Source organism: Ambystoma mexicanum, chromosome 2q (genome assembly GCF_040938575.1).
Source record: "Ambystoma mexicanum isolate Mex_15411 chromosome 2q, UKY_AmexF1_1, whole genome shotgun sequence".
In the NCBI taxonomy this organism is placed as follows: domain Eukaryota; kingdom Metazoa; phylum Chordata; class Amphibia; order Caudata; family Ambystomatidae; genus Ambystoma; species Ambystoma mexicanum.
Window position 1 is genome coordinate 359,235,103 of NC_090924.1, and position 17,422 is coordinate 359,252,524.

At 46.2% G+C, this 17,422-nt stretch overlaps 1 protein-coding gene across 4 annotated transcripts in view; it reads right to left on the bottom strand.

The window, feature by feature from the left end:
• PALB2 (partner and localizer of BRCA2) overlaps positions 1–17,422 on the bottom strand; it is a 645,542-nt gene that overhangs the window by 380,481 nt on the left and 247,639 nt on the right. For all 4 annotated transcript variants that reach the window (XR_011303236.1, XM_069647386.1, XM_069647387.1 and 1 more), the window contains exon 6: positions 5,774–7,182. Coding sequence is in view for 3 of the 4 variants with exons in the window: in XM_069647386.1 (XP_069503487.1) it covers positions 5,774–7,182 (1,409 nt within the window). In the remaining variant the exon portion in view is untranslated. The remainder of the gene's footprint in view (positions 1–5,773; positions 7,183–17,422) is intronic.

Genomic DNA, 17,422 nt, shown 5'->3' on the forward strand with positions numbered 1-17,422 from the left:
TCTGGGAGAATCCGATTTTGTCGGACATCGAATTTCTTCGGTCGACTCTGAAGATGATGATGAGGGAGATCTACGTCTCCTCTTTATTTTTTTGGACGAGGAAGAAGAGTGTCTCGATCTACTCCTGGATCGAGATCTCTTGGAGTGCCTATGGCGATCCGATTCCTTAGAATCAGTCACTTTCTGATATTTTTTGGAGTTAGCCTTCTTAGAGGCTTCCCTCCCCACCGACAGTTTACCTCTCCTCTCACGAAGAGCTTTCTCGGTCATGGATTGGCAGGAACCACAGTCGTCGGTCCGGTGACTGGAACCGAGACACCAGAGACAAACCCGGTGAGGATCCGCGATCGACATTTTTGATCCACAATCTACGCACTTCTTGAACCCAGTCTTGGGTGTCGAAGGAGTCGAAGATGACGAAATTTTCTTCACAGAAAATCTCAAGCATGCCGTTCTCGATAGCGAAGCGATCGGAAAAACGGAACTGAAGCAACAGGCGCAGCTCAAGCTATTTATACTATCGGTGACATCGACAGAGTACGGAGTCTGTCGAGGGACAATCAACGCCACGACCTCGAGCACAGCGCCCTCTGCCGAGAGAAACATTTTTTCCGAAGCAGCGAAGCTGGAGATAACGAATTATCATAAGATGAGGAATACGTGGGAGGACACAATCCATTCGAAATTAAGAACTTGGGATGTATCTGGGAGGACAACATGGGAAGTGGAGCTCAGGTCAGTGAGAAGGTTCAGGCAGCATTTTACTCACTACGCCTGTTTAAGCAGATTTTGCCTTTCATTGCGGATGACAAGAGAGCTGTGGTTATTGGTACCCTGGTCAAATCCAAACCGGACTATGGAAATGCACTATACCAATATATTAGCTACGCAGATTACAAGTGGCTCAAAATGCAGCAGTTAGGCTGGTGCCTAGGGTAAAAAAATCAGCCCCAATCTCTGATCTAAGGAGAGCCTTACATTGGCTGCCTATAATACAGATATCTAGCAGATAAAATCAGGAAATATGTTCGTACCCGACAGCTGGGCTCAGAAGATAATAATCTGCTTCTGGTACCATGGACTAGGTGTGTGAGTAAAGGGGACTGTAGATTTGGAGTCTACGCTCCAAGAGCATAGAATAAATTGCCCAGAGAAATCCGAGAAATCACAAATCTGACAGGATTTCATAGGGCGGTAAAGACCTGCTTGTTCTGTTAGAACTCTCGATTTTGAGCTGACTTACTCTTTGGCCTTTATAAATGTACTTGATAGGGGCACGTTTTTCTAATTCTAAAGACTACATCTGCTCCTAATCATGATTAACTTTGTCCGGTGCACTATACAAATGGTTCAAAATCAAAATCAAATCTTGGACCCAGGGCGAGGAGCAGTTTAGCTGCAGCGTTTTGTGCTCTTTGGAGTTTATTAAGGTGGGATGCAGGGAGTATTAGGTAAAGGGAGTTGGCATAGTCCAGTCTCCACATTACAATAGACATAACAGCGGCACGTCTGTTTGGGAAGGAGAGGTAGGGAAAGATGCGCCTCTGAATTTTGAGATGGTAGTGACAACATTTAGATATGTTGTTGACCTGTCGGGAGAGGGTTAAGACAGAGTCCATAGTGCATCCAAGGTTTTTTACTGTGACGGTGGGGATGGGCGGACAGCCCATGGAAGGGGGCCAAGGAAGTGGACGAGGTAGAAGCTCAGTGTTGCCGCACACCATGATTTCGGTTTTAGTGGGGTTTGAGAGGAGGTGGTTTATAGTCATCCAATGGTCGATGTCTAGGAGGCAGGATGTGAGGTCGGGCTGGGAGTTGGAGTCTGAGTTGTGGATTTTAAGGATGATTTGGGTATCGTCGGCCTAGTTGTAGCACAAGATATTGTGCAGGAGGTTGATTCCAGGAAGGGTGGACATATAGAGGTTGAATAGGAGAGCAGATAGGCATGCGCCTTGCGGTACTCCAGTATTAACTGAGCGAGCAGCTGAGACAAAAGGGGAGAGGAGGGTTATTTGTTTCCTGTTGTTGAGGAAGGAGACGATCCATTTGAGAGCAGTTCCACTGATTCCAAGGCAGTGGAGACGGTCAAGAAGGATTGAGTGGTTAATCGCGTGGAAGGCTGCAGACAGGTCGAGGAAAATTAGTGCGGCGCATCCTGTAGAGTCTGCAGTGATCTTAACATTGTCCCAGATTGAGGCCAGAGTGGTTTCGGTTACATGTCGCGGTCTGAAGCCTGATTGGGCGGGGTCAAGGAGGTTGTTGGATTCGACAAAGGCGTTTAGTTGGGAGTATGCGGTACGGTTGATAAGATTTGCAAGGAATCTGGTGTTCAAGATTGGTCTGTAGTTTTTGGGGTCAAGGGATGTTTTTTTAAGAAGAGGTTTGACATGTGCAATTTTGAAGGCATCGGGAAAGATTCCAGAGCTGAGGGAGTCATTTAGGGGGCTTGGAGTCTGTTGTCATTGGTCCATGCAGCAAAAACACACCAATGTTTTTAGCATTTGCTTAATTGATCAATAAACTATTTTATTAGTGAGTGGTTTGCGCAGAGGAGCATCACTCCCTAGATACAATTATCATTATCGATATTGGACAATTTGTCAGTATCTAAGGCTGTATGCCCGAGGATTGAGTCAGGTTTTTTGAATTAAGAACAATTTTGATCAGCAGACCTAAACTGATAATACATTAAGTTCACAGTTGCCTGATAACTCAAATATGGGGGCTTGAACATACTAATCTGCTTCTATTATGTATAATACTAAAATTCATAATTACAATCACTGGTGGGACTTGACATATTTTGCAGGCATTAGGGGACACAAGCAGGTCCACTAAACTTGTTAAGATATTTTCGGTGTTCCGCACGGGTAAACAAAGGTGATGGCTTCATGTTACAACGTGATGATGTCAGAATATGAATGGCAGCCATTTTTCACTACAATTCAGTCTCTACTGGAAACGTGTGCATGCTGAGGCATGGGCCAGGTAAGACACTGCTTTGTGTTAGAAAGATATTTTTATTAAAACTTACAAACCTACAGGCAACAAAATAATCACTTCTTATGTCCTTTTATTCTACAGGTTCATGGGTGAGACCTGCTCTCTGGGAGGAATATGAACAGGGAAACAGACTACATCAATTGGATATCAGTTCCTTTTTCCCAATAAGGGTAAGGTTTGTGCTGAGCAAAGAAGGGACTCATCCCCTTTCTCTGAGTGAAGATACCCCAAGAGAGGGGAAGAAGAGTTAAGACACCCCAGAAGAGGGAGGGAAGAGGGGAAAAGAGTGAAGACACCCTAGAACAGGATGGAGAGAAAAAAGAGAAAAATAACCGAGTGGAGTGAAAGAGTGTGTGATGCCCTGGGGGACTGAAATACTATTGATTAGGGTAAGCAAGTGAAAAGACTGAAATTTAGCCATTACAGTGGCAGCTTACAAACTTTATATCTAGGGGTGAAAACCTGAAACAGAACACAGAAGCAGCAGTCAAGCATCGTTTTAGTTGTTAAACACTTGTATGTGTGTTTGTTTTTCTATATATGTGGTAGACTAGTATACAATTTGGGCTAGAGACTGAGTTTTAGACTAGGGAATATAGCTCCTAGAGCTTCTTTTCATTATTTGAGTTTATTTTCTTTAAAACTGGCCAAGAGGTCAGACTTATTGTAAAACCAGATAATAAATATCCATGAATATAATGTCCCAGAGTCAGATTGCTTCTTCCGGCCCACCACAGTAGGTAGAGTGATAGATTGAACAGAAAATAGATGCGTAGATAGGTGAAGGGGCAGGCAGATAGAGTCAGGCATATAGAAAACTAAACAGATAAATTTACAGGCAGAGATAAGCAGACGGATAAAGTCAGGTGGATTGATAGAAGAATAAACAGGCAAACAGATGGATAGATAGGAAGAAACTGATGCAGATAGATTGTTAGACAGAGACCTGAAGATAGACTGATAAATAAGCAGGCAGAGGGGATGATGGATAGATTGATACGCACATTATTAGACAGGCTGTCTGGAAGACAGCCAGGTAGACAGTCACATAGGCGGGAGGACAGTCATTGTTTTAGCAAGCAAAGAGGGTAGATAAGGGTACATAGGTCTTGGAGGAAGGCATTGAAGGTAGCGAAATACAGCAATCATGGTACAAATTGTACATTCCAAATATAATATGAGATCAAACTATGAACAAATAAATTAAATACTAACATGGGCTGGTACTGGTCCTGATGAAGTGTAATAGCAGTGAAGTTGAGGGACTAGGCTGAAAGGGATACGAGTGGAGCAGGTATTCCAATGTGGCAAAAAAAACTTGGGAAGAGCATGATTTCAAGAGCCATTTCTTAAGATCTTTTATTCTTGGGTAATTGGCTTCCAGTCTGGGGTCTTTTGGGATGGTATTCAAGTAGGCGGAGATGCAGAGTCAAATTAACTACAACTGATATTTTGCTTATTAAACCTACTGATATGAATAGTCTAGTGGGCAGAAGGGTTTAATTAGTTGGCCCAGATATTTTGATCCTTTGTGACTGATACATTTAGCTCAAGGCACAGAGTTATCTTGTCATTGATAGATAACAATTTGAGGGTCTGAGGAGAGATGATTGTATGATTTGAGGACCATCTACCAATCAAGCTGTGCAGTGTTGGAGATGCAATTGTTGGATGTCTGTTCGTTAATGCTCAGATAGAAACTTTGGCAGTCGTTTTGATTTGAAAGTACTTTTGCTCTAGTCAGCTCAATTTTTGTGTTCATTGTACAGAAGGTAGAGATTTTTCTGAGCATGTGTAGTTGGAAGTGTTGTTTACCGAAAACCTTGTTGATTTGCGGACTATGCTAGGTTACTGTCTGGGGGAGCCCAGGTTTTGTACCGGTGTAGTTAGGGGTTGGGCGATTCCCTCTAGAGATAGGCTTTTGAAGGTAAAATGTGAACGAGCGGGCACGTCATAGATGTTATTTTGTTTCTATCTGTTTTCAGGCACATTGTGTACAACCATGAACTTCTGGATCAGGATGCGACTTAGACATTGAGGGGTGATGCACCTGGCTGGGGTCTAAGTTGAACACATTTGGAAGTGAACACCACAAACCTAGAAACCATTGGCAAAATAATTCAGTAGGTACGCCAGTGGTTTTAAGAATACATGAAAAGCCCAAAGTGAAAGGGTTGAGCCTTGAGGTTCCCCTCTCAACGCGGCACTTTAGCAGATGTAAATTCGCCATGTTTGACTTTGGCTAATATGCCCTTCATGAAGGAGGGCAACCATTTAAGTTCTGTTCCTGCAGTGCCTATGGTAACTTCCAGGCATTTAGGAGTTTGCTGTGCTCAACTGCATCATAGGCTGCTGATAGTAGAAGATGAATAAAATGAAAGATAGGCACACAAACAGGCAGATAGATGGATAGGCAGACACACAGCCTGATAGACCAGCGGGCAGATGGATCGGAATTTACAGAAAAACATCGGAGACCATCTTCTTTATGAGAACACTGGCAAAGGAGCATGACAGAGAAAAAGTGAAGCCTTGGGCACAGAGCAATGTTTTACAATTCACAAACAGGATTAGGCTGGGAGCAGAGCACACACTTCTTCGGAGGACACACTAGCTAACAATTGCAGCAGAGCACGAATAACTCTCTGTGCAGAAGATAACCCCACAGTGCAGATGACAGAAACAACGGGGAAGATTCATGTGCATCTCAAGCCATATATAAAAAGGCACCACTGGGTCTTCTCAACATTAGACTGTGTAAATAACTGACCTTTTTAGTGCCTCTGTAGCTGTCCAACTTGGAATCCCTCCCTGGCATTTGGTTTTCCTCACCAGCAGCCATGCTAGGTCTCTCATGAGAAAGTGCGAAGGGTCTGTTGCAGGACTCATTTGTTTCACAAGATTCTGAGTTAGAACCAAGAGCTCTCGTTTGATGGTGGGTCTCACAGGGTCCTTTCCCTGATTGTAGAAGTCTCTTGTCAGAATATGACCCACTGGCCTCACATGGCTGCTCAGATCTGAGGAGTCTCTTCTCCAAGAGTGGCTTAATGCTTGCACAACGCTGGTTCTGTAATGCGCTAGGTCTCTTCAGATAGTCACTGCCATCTGACACACAGGCCAATAAATTAGTTTCCCGTTCTCCAAGAGCACCATCTGCACTTTGGCTGCAGAAAGACTGTGATATCTGGGGATCGGGTCCACAGAGAACACTGGATGAAACTATAGAGTGCAATGAGGTACAAAGAGCTGGCGTTGGTCCCAAAACAGGAAAAGCTGGTGCACATGTCTGTACTCCATTCCAATCAAGTGTACCAGGCAGGGAAGTTCTCACAGGTGTAACTAAAAGACAACTGGATGATGCCTCTTGTACGACAGAGTCTTGCCACTCCAAGAAAGACAACTCATCCAAAGAATTCCCGGAGAGAACATGATCTTCTGTGATGTTATCCTCTGCAATACATTGCTTAAGAACGCTCTCCCTAGTGGGGCTTTGTTCTTCAACAGGAGAGCCATCATTTTGCATCTGCTGATTGAAATCCACTTCAGGGACATGTTCTTCAACAAGGGACTTGCCACAGTGAGTTTGACAACTGGATTCTTTCACAGCATCACAATTTGGTATTGTGATGTGTTCCGTTCTGGGAGCTCCATCAGCATAAGATTTAATAGCGTTGACAAGCCCATCAACAGTTGCCTCTTCAGTGCATGAACTAACTTCAGGGACTGTTTCAGCAGTCTGTTCTTGAACAGCTAACTCAGCAGTGCAAGGGTAATCTTCTGGCTTCTTTAACGTTGGCTCTTCTCTAGAAACGGGGTCTTCAGTTGCAATTTGAGTGGGACTGCTTCCCGAAAGCCTCACCTTTTGAATGATATCATCCCATTCACTCCCAGAGGCCTGACTCTGAAGCCCACTGATTCCAAGTTTTTCTTTAGGGGGTTGACATACAAAGGGTTCCAGAGGTGGCACACAGCAGGATTTAAGCTTCTCAAGTTTAAGGAGACCAAATTCCTCATCTGGCAAATGAAAGTCCTGTATCCCCAAGGGGAGCTGAAGCATTTTCAGGCCGAGTCGTTCATCTGGAGTTTGAAAGGGAGCATTCCAACCCTGAGTGGCCAATCCCAAGGATACATGACGATTAGATACTTCCTGTGACTCCTTAAGACAACTACGTCTTTGATCTGTAAGGAAGGAACAATAATTAAGATAAATATGTCAATTTTCAAACATCTATGTGCATCAACATCATGCTTTAAAAATGCTTTTGCAAACTGTCCCATTAGGAAGTGATTTGAATGCCCCAAGTATGTCACTGAAACGCCCTTACAAAACACTGGTTTTGTAGAAGTGGTTGCAAAAACATACTATTATTAGGCTCAAGCAAGTCATGTCCTGCCACATGCGATGTCCCACTTTCAGTGTCCAAGAAATCCACATAATCAATCCCCATTCAAAACATCCACGCCTCCTGCTGCCTTCTAGAGGGAAATCATGATCCTTAACATTTTGCACATCTCCCTTTTCCCATAAACAGCACCACCAAGGCAGCAAAAGTAAGCCTGAGTAGCAAGCAGCTTTTAAAATGGCTTTAGCCCAGAACATTCAAATCCTTAAGTTTACTACTATTCATTTTACGTCAAATTGTACAGCCACTAGATACTGTATGCTCTATGATACATTGTCTTTGTATTAGTGGTTATCCCCAATTCACATTTTTCAAATGTCATTGCATTTCAGGGGTTAAGCATCAAAAGCCTCTTCACAGCTGGTAAATAACGAACAGAGAATAATGATGATCCAGTCCTTTGTAGAATGACGGCAAAACTGCATATCCAGCCTTCTACAAATGTATATGTGACACTCATTTTTCCAGTTCAAAATGTAAAAAGACTGGTTGCAAGTCTCTGCATCTCGGCCTCTGAGTGGTTCTGACTCCCAGGACGTTGTCAACCATTATCAGAGAAGATCCTGAATCGCTATGTAATATTTCCTTGCTGCACACATTTGTATTTCTAGAAACATGGACTATCAGTCCAATGCACCAGCATAATGTCTGGAAAACCCACCAGCCCAATCCAGAAACTCTTTTTGAGCTGCATGTACACTGGTTTCATTGCGACTGGAAAGAGACACACATTTCAATGGACTGAAACACTAACATCACGTCAATTGATGTGTTTTTCATGGAGTTTTTCCGCACTGGATCCTCTCCAATGTCCATACCAGGGATGTCTGTTAACCACACCTGTGACTGCTTGTGTGCAGTTCAAACATACAGCTCAATTCTGGATTTTCTTCCTGCTAGCACTACTTATAAGGTGCCATGCCCTCAAGCTCCCCTTTTGTGCATTGAACTCTGTACCTTGTGTAGGTAAATCCCATTTGGAATATCTCTCTGCTTTGCTGACTATTGCGACTTTTGTCTTGCATGGGACTGATCCCTGCTCCTTGGTGGCCATGTTCCAATTTCCATTGCACTGCCCGGCTGACACTGTCCCCTTGTCTGCCTACCTCCAGTGTACTTTCTCCTTTCCTTTGTATTGTGTCCCTGCAGCCATTAACCATTGTTTCTTGTGCTGATTTCTTGCACCTCTCAGCCCCTGTTTTTTGTGCAGTGCCCCTGCAGCTTCCAGCTTCCTTGTGCTTTTCCCCCGACAGTCTCTTGTTTTGTTCCCGGTTCTGCCTTTTCTTATTTTTTCAGGTCTATTTACTCTCAAGCTATGCCCCACTTTGTCACTCTTTTCCACTTGCTTTCGTTTGTATTCTTTCCCATAGTTCCAGCGCTGTGTTCCTTGTCTTGCATAGTTTGTGTGCTTTCCAGTCCCATTCTCCACTCTGCATGTGTTACCTAAATTCAGTTACATTGTACCAGTAGCTTGCCTCTGTTACTTTGTACCAGTTCTGTGTCTCTGTTACGGTGTACCAGTTCCACGCCACTATTAACTTGCACCATTTCCGAGCTTCAGTTTTCTGCATTCCTAGTTCCCGATTACCTGTTCTGGATTCCCGTTTCCCTTTTCAGGCGCTTAGTCCCTGGTGAGTGTTTTATGGTGTTATGGTGTTCACACCTGCGCCTCTGCGTATCCCTTTGTACAGAGATTATTTGGCTCGTATATCCTCTGAGGCAATCTCTGCACTTTCATTTGCCACATCCTAGCTGTTGTCTGCAGTGTATTTCATGTAGCAGTGCATTGCTTGCTGTCCCCACAGAAGGAATCAACAGTATGCTTTGGCTGGACCCACACAGGCTTGCCACGTGTAAGCCCACTCCTTGTTTGTGCATTAGAGTCTAGATAGAGAATCCACTCTTGCTGACCCTTTCCATGGGCTTGCAAGGGGTGATGCCTGTAAGAGTAACTTGCAAAGAGGCACTAAGCTTCCCTTATCTCTGCGAGTAGTCTCAAGTCTGACATGTGAAAAACGCAAGTGGGATTCCGTTTGTCCAGTACATGGTTCCCATCCCTTCTTGTTCACCATCGCCGTCTGCCTTTTCTTCCTGTTCCATAGTTCTTATTCATCTTGCCTGTTCTTCATTCTGGTTTACCTTCCTGCTCTATGCACTTTCCTGTCCCTTTATATTAGCATTGCAGCCCCCAATCCTCCCTAGAATGCCATGTGCACCTCCTGACATTAGTATTGAGGATGTTGCTAAAGGAACCTCCAGCATCTGGCTCTTTAAATTGCAAGATTGATGTTGTGCACAACATGTGCACCAACACCACCATACTCAAAAAGGGAAAACAAACCCCAAGATGACTGTGCATGTTTTATGTAAATGTGTAAATAAATGAATGAAAACATGAAAATAAAAAGTAATTTACTATCTTGAAGGTTATCATTAGACAATTATGTTCAATAGAGAGCCATCATTTTAGAATAAAACAGATTCAACTACTGTAAATAATTCCACAGTTGATAAAGATAATCAAAAGGTTGCACATGACATTTCTGATATCTTTGTTATGAATTACATCTACATATGCATACTTCAAACCATGTTTTTCCATGAAAACCAGAGTGTGTGAGGGTAACACTGTTAGGAAAGTTTTTTTAGCAACTTTCCCTCCATTTCTATTGTACTCCAAACTTTTTGCTTTTATTTGTGTACTCAGTCCTGACTTTTTCCTTCAGCTTCACTCCACTTCACTTCACTTCACTTTTGCTCATTGGAAACTGACCAGTCCTTAAGGCTGTCGGTACCGTTTATCATTGGACAATACACTACACTTAAAGGGATTTTTTGGCTACTTTTGAATGTGCCTAAAGACAAACTGGTGGCAGCAGTTGTATTTTGACTATTTTTGCAATACATTTCATTAGCCTTAATGTATTTGGCTGCTAACTGTGGCTAGTGTCACAAAGTTTTTGCTTGTTCTTTTGGCCATTGTATTATGTGGCCTTCTTCCTTCCCAGCCAGATCAGGAAAATCCTTTTTGGTCATGCACTTTCCAGGGAAAGTCTTGTTTTTCATGGGCAAGTGCAGGACCATGTGTGTGTGTTACCATGAGGTGGACTGGAACTGTCTGGTCCCAAACCACAAACTGGTTTCTGAATGTCTAGGGAGTATGCACGAGTTTCCCCAGGAGTGGTCCTGACTGGACTACTGCTGGGGTGTATGTGGGGGGCAGACCTTCCATTGGGTGAGATGAGTCTTCGGTCTGACCTCAGTTTCTGGAATCCAGCAGTCATGCCTCAAAGATCCTGGAGTAATCCTGCGAGGAGCCAAGTATCATTGCCAGCTGTGAAGACCGTGGAAAACTCATGGACTAGTTCTAAGGAGGCCTGATGACCAACTTCTGCTGCAGTCCTGGCAAGGCCCCGTCTGGCTGGTGATCTTTAGAAGGCCTTTGGTGGTATGTAGACCCTTGGAGTGGTGGGACCAACCATTCCGGACGTCTGCTCGGTGCCCAGCCATCCTGAGTCTTCAGAAGCTTTCCTGGAACCATCCTGTGGATGGACCGATTCCAGTTTGTGCTACCGTAGTAGAGGCATTGTGGTTCCCGGTTTTGGCATGGAACTTTGTGGACACTCAGCTTATGCTACAAGAGAACCGCCTACGAAATGTCAGGGTTCCAGCTTCAACGGGTCCCAAGATAGAGGCAGACTCACAGCGACAGTTGTCCCTTTGTGCTGCTGTGCATGGGTGACTATCGTCGAAACCAGCATACCCGAGTCTGGTCCACTGCCTAGAGCAGTGCAGAATCAGTGTGAGTTGCATTCATAGACAGGAACAGGTTGCACCAGCTTCTGTATCCCACTGGGACATCTCTTGCACCTGTGACTCCTGGGCTCTGGCGATCGAACTAACAGCGGGAAAACCAAGCTCGGATGACTCGACAAAGACCTGCCAAGTCTGAAAAGAAACCGGAGTACAGGGGGTGGGGGGAAGTTACAGCAATACTTACCTGTCCCCCCCACCTCCACCTGTAAAGGTTTTGAACACTTTTTTTTTGTCATAACTTTTTATTGGGTTTTACAAATGAGTAGTAAATTGAGCATAATGACAGAAAATCAGCAATCGCTAGGTTTAATAAGGTGATAATGTCTCTCGGTGAAAACAGTGGGTGGGGAGGGGCCATATTGGTGAACTGAGCGTTATTGTTCGTGGCCCGATCTGTCCTTGGTGACCAAGGGGGCATTTGGCGTGCTAGGTTGCTATGGCCTAAGGCTGAGGATCAGTAGAGCGGGCTGATTTGGAGCCATCTAGTTAGTGGAAGCCTTCTGGTGAGAGCCGGGAATTTGGCAGCATAGTCCATGAATGGGTCCCAGATATCTAAGGCTCTATTTTGAGAGCCGGTTCAGATTGCCGTGATTTTTTCGGCGACCGCTATGTCCCAGCATTTAGCCCACCACAGAGCCTCTGAGGGTCCTCCTTTGTCTTTCCACACCCGGGCCATTGCGATTTTCGCAGTTAGGAGTAGGTGCGTGCATAGCGGGGGGATTTGGCCTGAGAGTGGGAAAGCGCCATCGCCTGTGTCACCCAGCAGGATGATTCCAGGGTCCCAGGGGATGGAGAGGGCTGAAATGTCCTTGATATGTTTGATTACCCCTCTCCAGTACAGTTCAGCCTTCAGGCACGTCCATACCATGTGGAATAGTGAGCCTGGTGTCGAGCACCCATGCCAGCATGATCCGGAAATGTTCGGGCTGGCCCTGTTGATTTGTGCAGGGGTTACATAGTACCTGTAGCAGAGCTTGTAGCCCCCCTTCCCTATTAGTGATGCATTGTGAGCTTTTATGTAGCCTGGCCCAAATTTTCCCCCAGTTTTTTAACTTCGATTTCCTTAGCCAAGTCCTTTTCCCATTCGAGCATATATCTTTCTTTTTTAGAAGGGTCTGCCCTATCAAGGAGTCGGTAGAGGGTCGAGGTTCTGCCTTTGCTAGTAGGGGTCATTAGAGATAGTTCCATCGCAGTTAATTCTCTGGAGCATTTCTCTCTGGTTGCCCTGTGGGATAGCCAGTGTCGGATTTGGGCATAGTGGAATCTTTCTCGTTCATTAACCCCGAATTTTGCTTTGCACCTCTCGAATGAAATGGGTGCTCCTGCTTCTAGAAACTCACTGGTTATTTGCAGGCCTCCCTCTATCCAGGGTTGGAAGCTTTGAGGAGACATGCCTGGGGAGAATTCAGGGTTGTTCCAGATGGGGGTTAGGGTGCCCAGAGAACCGCGGATGCCCCATTTTCGGACTGCTGACTTCCAGCAGCGGGCTGTTGTTCTAGTTGTTAGTAGGGGGCCGGTAGTTGCTTGAGGTTGTATGTTGGGTAGGTGCAGGAGTGCGGAGGGTGGTGCCGGACACCAAGCTTCTTCGAGATGTGTCCATTTCGGTGTGTCTAATTCTTGAACCCATGAAAAAGCATGGGACAGTTGCGCCGCTAGGGTGTATTTGGCCAGATCTGGAACTCCCAAACCGCCCTGTGCTATCCCCCTCATTATCCGTTTGCCGATGCGAGGTCCCCCCACCCATACGAATTCTTGGATTTTCTTTTGTAGGGCTATCAGGGCCGGACCTGGGATCTGAATTGGTAGTGCTGTGCAATGGTACAGCCATCTAGGGAGTAGATTCATTTTGATGGCGGTAATCCGACCAAACCAGGAGATTTCCTGGGGCTTCCCTCGTTTAAGATCCTTTTGGAGCTCTTTAATCAATTGCGGGAAGTTGCTTGAATACAGGCGTAGTGGGTCGTTGGGGATCTGTACCCAGAGGTAAGCGATTGGCCCTGTCGACCATGGGATTGGCATAAGGTGGCTGAAGGAGTCTTTTTCTTGATTGGAAAGATTAACTGCGAGCGCAGCGGATTTGTTGAGGTTCACCTTGAACCCTGATAGGGCCCCGAATTCTGCGATCTCCTCCCATAGGGCGCCCAAGGACAATGCCAGATTAGATGCTGTTATTAGAACATCGTCCGCATATAGTGCTATTTTATATTCTTGGTTTCCCACAGATATCCCTCTAATTCTAGGGTTTTGCCTGATTTCTGCTGCGAAAGGCTCCATGGATAGAGCAAAGATTAGAGGTGAAAGTGGACAACCCTGTCTGGTGCCCCTGGATATGTGGATTGTCCCTGATCTGGTGCCAGGAGTAGGAGATTGATAGTTAGCCATTACCCATGTGATAAAATTTGGGCCGAAGCCGAGGTGCTCGAGGACTGCCCGGATGTACACCCAGTCGACCAGGTCAAAGGCTTGTATGCGTCTAAAGATATAACCGCCATTCCTACCTTCAGTCTGTGAGCGCTTTCAATGATATTTATCGTTCTCCTGATATTATCATGAGTCGCTCTCCCTGGGATGAATCCTGTTTGATCTCGGTCAATCAGGGATGGTAGGATCGGGCCCAGCCCTCTGGCCAGAACTTTGGCGAAGATTTTGCCATCGTTAAGAAGTGAGATTGGGCGGTAGGAGGCAGCTAGTTCGGGGTCTTTCCCGGGTTTGTGCAGCAGGACTGTGAGCGATTCTGCCATTGAGCCGGTGACCGACTTCGAGGATAGGAAGGAGTTGAATAGGGCTGCCATTTTGGGAGCTAGGATTCTAGCATACTTTTTATAGAAGTTTGCAGACAGGCCGTCATGGCCCGAGGGCGGCGGGTTTGAGATTTTTTATAGCTTCCATGATTTCCTCGCTAGTTATGTGAGATTCCAGGGCTTGAAACTGTGATGTGCTACTGGCGGGAGTGGTGCGCAAATAGTCAGGCAGGTTGTCTAGTGTGGTGGGCTCCCCTGACATTACAGATTTATGGCGTTTCACTAGTTCTTCGATTTTCTCTGCCTCAGAGTAGGGCAAATTTCCATCTTCCCCTTTTAGTTTGAGAATATTGTTCCGAGTGCGAATCTTTTTCAGTTTTTGCGCTAGCACTTTGTTCGCCTTATTCCCTTTACTGGAATAAAACTGCCTTGTAAACGCTAAGGATTTGGGCGTGCGATCGGTGCAATGCATTTCAAGTGCGGTTTTTGCTTTCCTCAGGGCTCTCTCTGTTTTTCTGGAGCTGTGCCATTTCAGTTCGTTCCCTAGTTGCTTTACTTTTTCCTCCAACTTGGCTGACATGATATTTGAGACTCTTCTCTGTTCTGCTCTGGCACTGATTAGTGTGCCACCGATGACTGCTTTCTTGGCGTTCCAGATGATATTGATGGGGGACTTCTCCGTCGTGTTTTCCTTGAAATAGTTGGAGATCGTTTCTTCGGTTTCTGATCTAAAGCATGCGTCTAATAACAATGAGTCATTAATCTTCCAGTATCTTTGAACAGGGTGCTTTTGGCCTGAGATGGCTAGAGTAGCCGAGACTGGGGAGTGATCCGATATCATGCCAGTGTGGATTTCTGCGTTGTTAAAGACAGGGAAACAGGACTCCAGAAATTAGTATGAGGTCTATTCTTGAGAATCCTTTCTGGACACAGGAGTAGTGGGTGTAGTCTTTCGAGGTGTCATTGAATAACCTCCATGCGTCGACGGTTTCGGTTTCTATGAGCAGTTTGGCAATGGATAGAGCATGCGTGAAGTCTGCGTTTGTGGGGGGTCTTATCCATTTGTGGGTTTGGTATGCAGTTGAAGTCCCCACCCATGATAAAATGGTCTTAGCGGAACGCTATGATAGTTGGTGTTAGCTTTGATATGAAGTTAGCTTGAGACGTGTTGGGGCCATATATCGAGACGATGGTGATAGGGAGTTCTTCGAAAAAGCCCTTTAAAAGTAGAAAGCGCCCTTCTGGATCTCTCCTTATGGTGATCTTTGACAGTGGAACTCTATCGCTTAGTAGAATTGCCACTCCTCTTTTCTTTTGTCCGGAGGAGGCGAAGTATCTTCTTTTATACCTGCTGAATCTCACCCGGCGTTCGTCTTCTTGCAGCAGGTGGGTTTCTTGGAGAAGTATGATGTCTCCCGATAGTTGTCCCAGTCTGTGTTCCACTCATATGCGCTTGTGTAGCGAGTTTAGGCCTTGGACATTCCATGTGAGGATTATTATTTCATTGGAGACTGACATTGTCTTTTGTTTTTGTGTTAACTGTACCTCTATCCATGATCCGCCACCGGGGTCGAGAGTCTGTTAGAAAAGAATGATTGCTGCGTTGGACTCGTAAAGACATCGTTGTTGTGTCGTGCTGCTGTCTTGAAGGAAAGGCCGGGGTCTGGTGGAGCTGGTGCTCCCCTCCATAGCCTGAATCCGCTGAAACCCTTTTATCCCCCCTACCCCCTCAACAAGAACTGGTAGGAGAACTGTCATCCTACTGCCACTGGGGAACGGGTGGCACCAAAGCGCTTGGCGATGGCCAACTGGGCCGCTGATAAGGAATATGCTGGAGCTCGAACATTGCTCCCGCACTGTCGACCTGTTTGCACGTAGTATTCTTTGTGGGCTTCATCCCTATGAGGACATCGGCTCAGACCCTTGCGGGCTAAGTGGTGCGCTTCTCCTTAAGCTTGGTGGCCGGCGAGGGATGCGGGCCTGGGGCCTGAGAGCCGGGACCCTCCAAAATTGTTGTTGATTGGTCATCCCGGATTATTGGCTTTCTTAGGGGGACCCCGGGGTCTGCGTCGCCTGCCAGCTTTTGACCATTCTCCTATTGAGGGCTTGTCCTGCTGGGGGCGGTTTGGTTCTTCAGTTCCCGACTCACCGTCTGATCCTTCCAGGCCCATGAATTTGGCTGCTTCTTTGTGAGTTAATTTGCTTCTGAGACCCATCCCATTTGAATCTGACCGAGGCCGGAAATCCCCATTGGTATGGGGTTTGCTTTTCGCGTAGCCATTCCGTTAATGGCCGCATGGTTTTCGTTTTTGTAGAGTGGAGGTGGCTAAATCGTGATACAGCGAAATTGTGGCTCCCTGAAAAGTGATCTTTCGCATTTGCCTCGCCTCGCGCATGATTTCTTATTTTAGCCGGAAAAAGTGGACTCTGACCAGGACATCCGGGGGGAAGGTGGACTCCCGTCTCGGGGATGTTCTATGTGCTCGGTCCAGCTCCAGGGGTGAGGTGTCCGGGAGTGTGATTATGAACCTGAGGAGTTCCGAGACATAGGGCCTCATTACAAATCAGGCGGTCCGGAAATAACGGTGGCAGTAAACCCGCGGCCACCGTTGTTTCCGGACTGCCTGATCCCGACTCCTGCAGGCGGGCGGTGATGTTCCCGCCAGGTTTGACCTGGCGGGTTTAACACCGCCCGCAAGCAGGCGGACGAGGAAACACCGGCAGCATTACAAGATGCTGCCGGTGTTTCCATGATCCCCATTCCCATTGAGTCGCATAGGACTTAATGCGAATGAGGATTAACACCATTCCGCCTCCATGATTGCCGGAAAACCGGGGTTGTAATACCCCGGTAATTCCGGGAATCACGGAGGCGGAATGGTAATACGAGTCCGGCGGTAACCATGCGGTTTTACGGCCTCGGTTACCGCCGGACTCGTAATGAGGCCCATAGTGTTTTAGTTCTGCGTCTGTGATGGATGTTGGGATGCCTCGTAGGCGAATGCTATTCGTCCGAGAGCAATTTTCTGCATCCTCCCGTATGGCTTCTAGGAGGTTGCATCTCGCCTCTAAGGCTGATATCCGGTCCCTGTCCTGTTCTCCTTCAAATCTTTGGTCACAGACCTCGGATTCCAGTTCAGCCGTTCGGTGTTCTACTTCGCCCACCCGCTTGTCCAGAACCATGATTTTCTTCGTGACCTCTTCTATGCTCTTTTGTATTTCTTTAGTTAGAGCTGACAGGAGATATTGTAAATCGGTTTTGGTGACCATTTGGGAGGGGCATTGGGCTGATGTGGGTGCCGTGGGCATGGGGTTATTGGTCGAGTCTTCCGGAGGGTCCCCCTTTCTAGGTCTTTCAGCCGCTGAGTTGGCCATTTAGGAGACAATGGGCCTCATTACACGGTAGGCGGAGAAGCATGGCGCTATTAGCGCCATGGTTCATGCCGGTAAAATACCGGC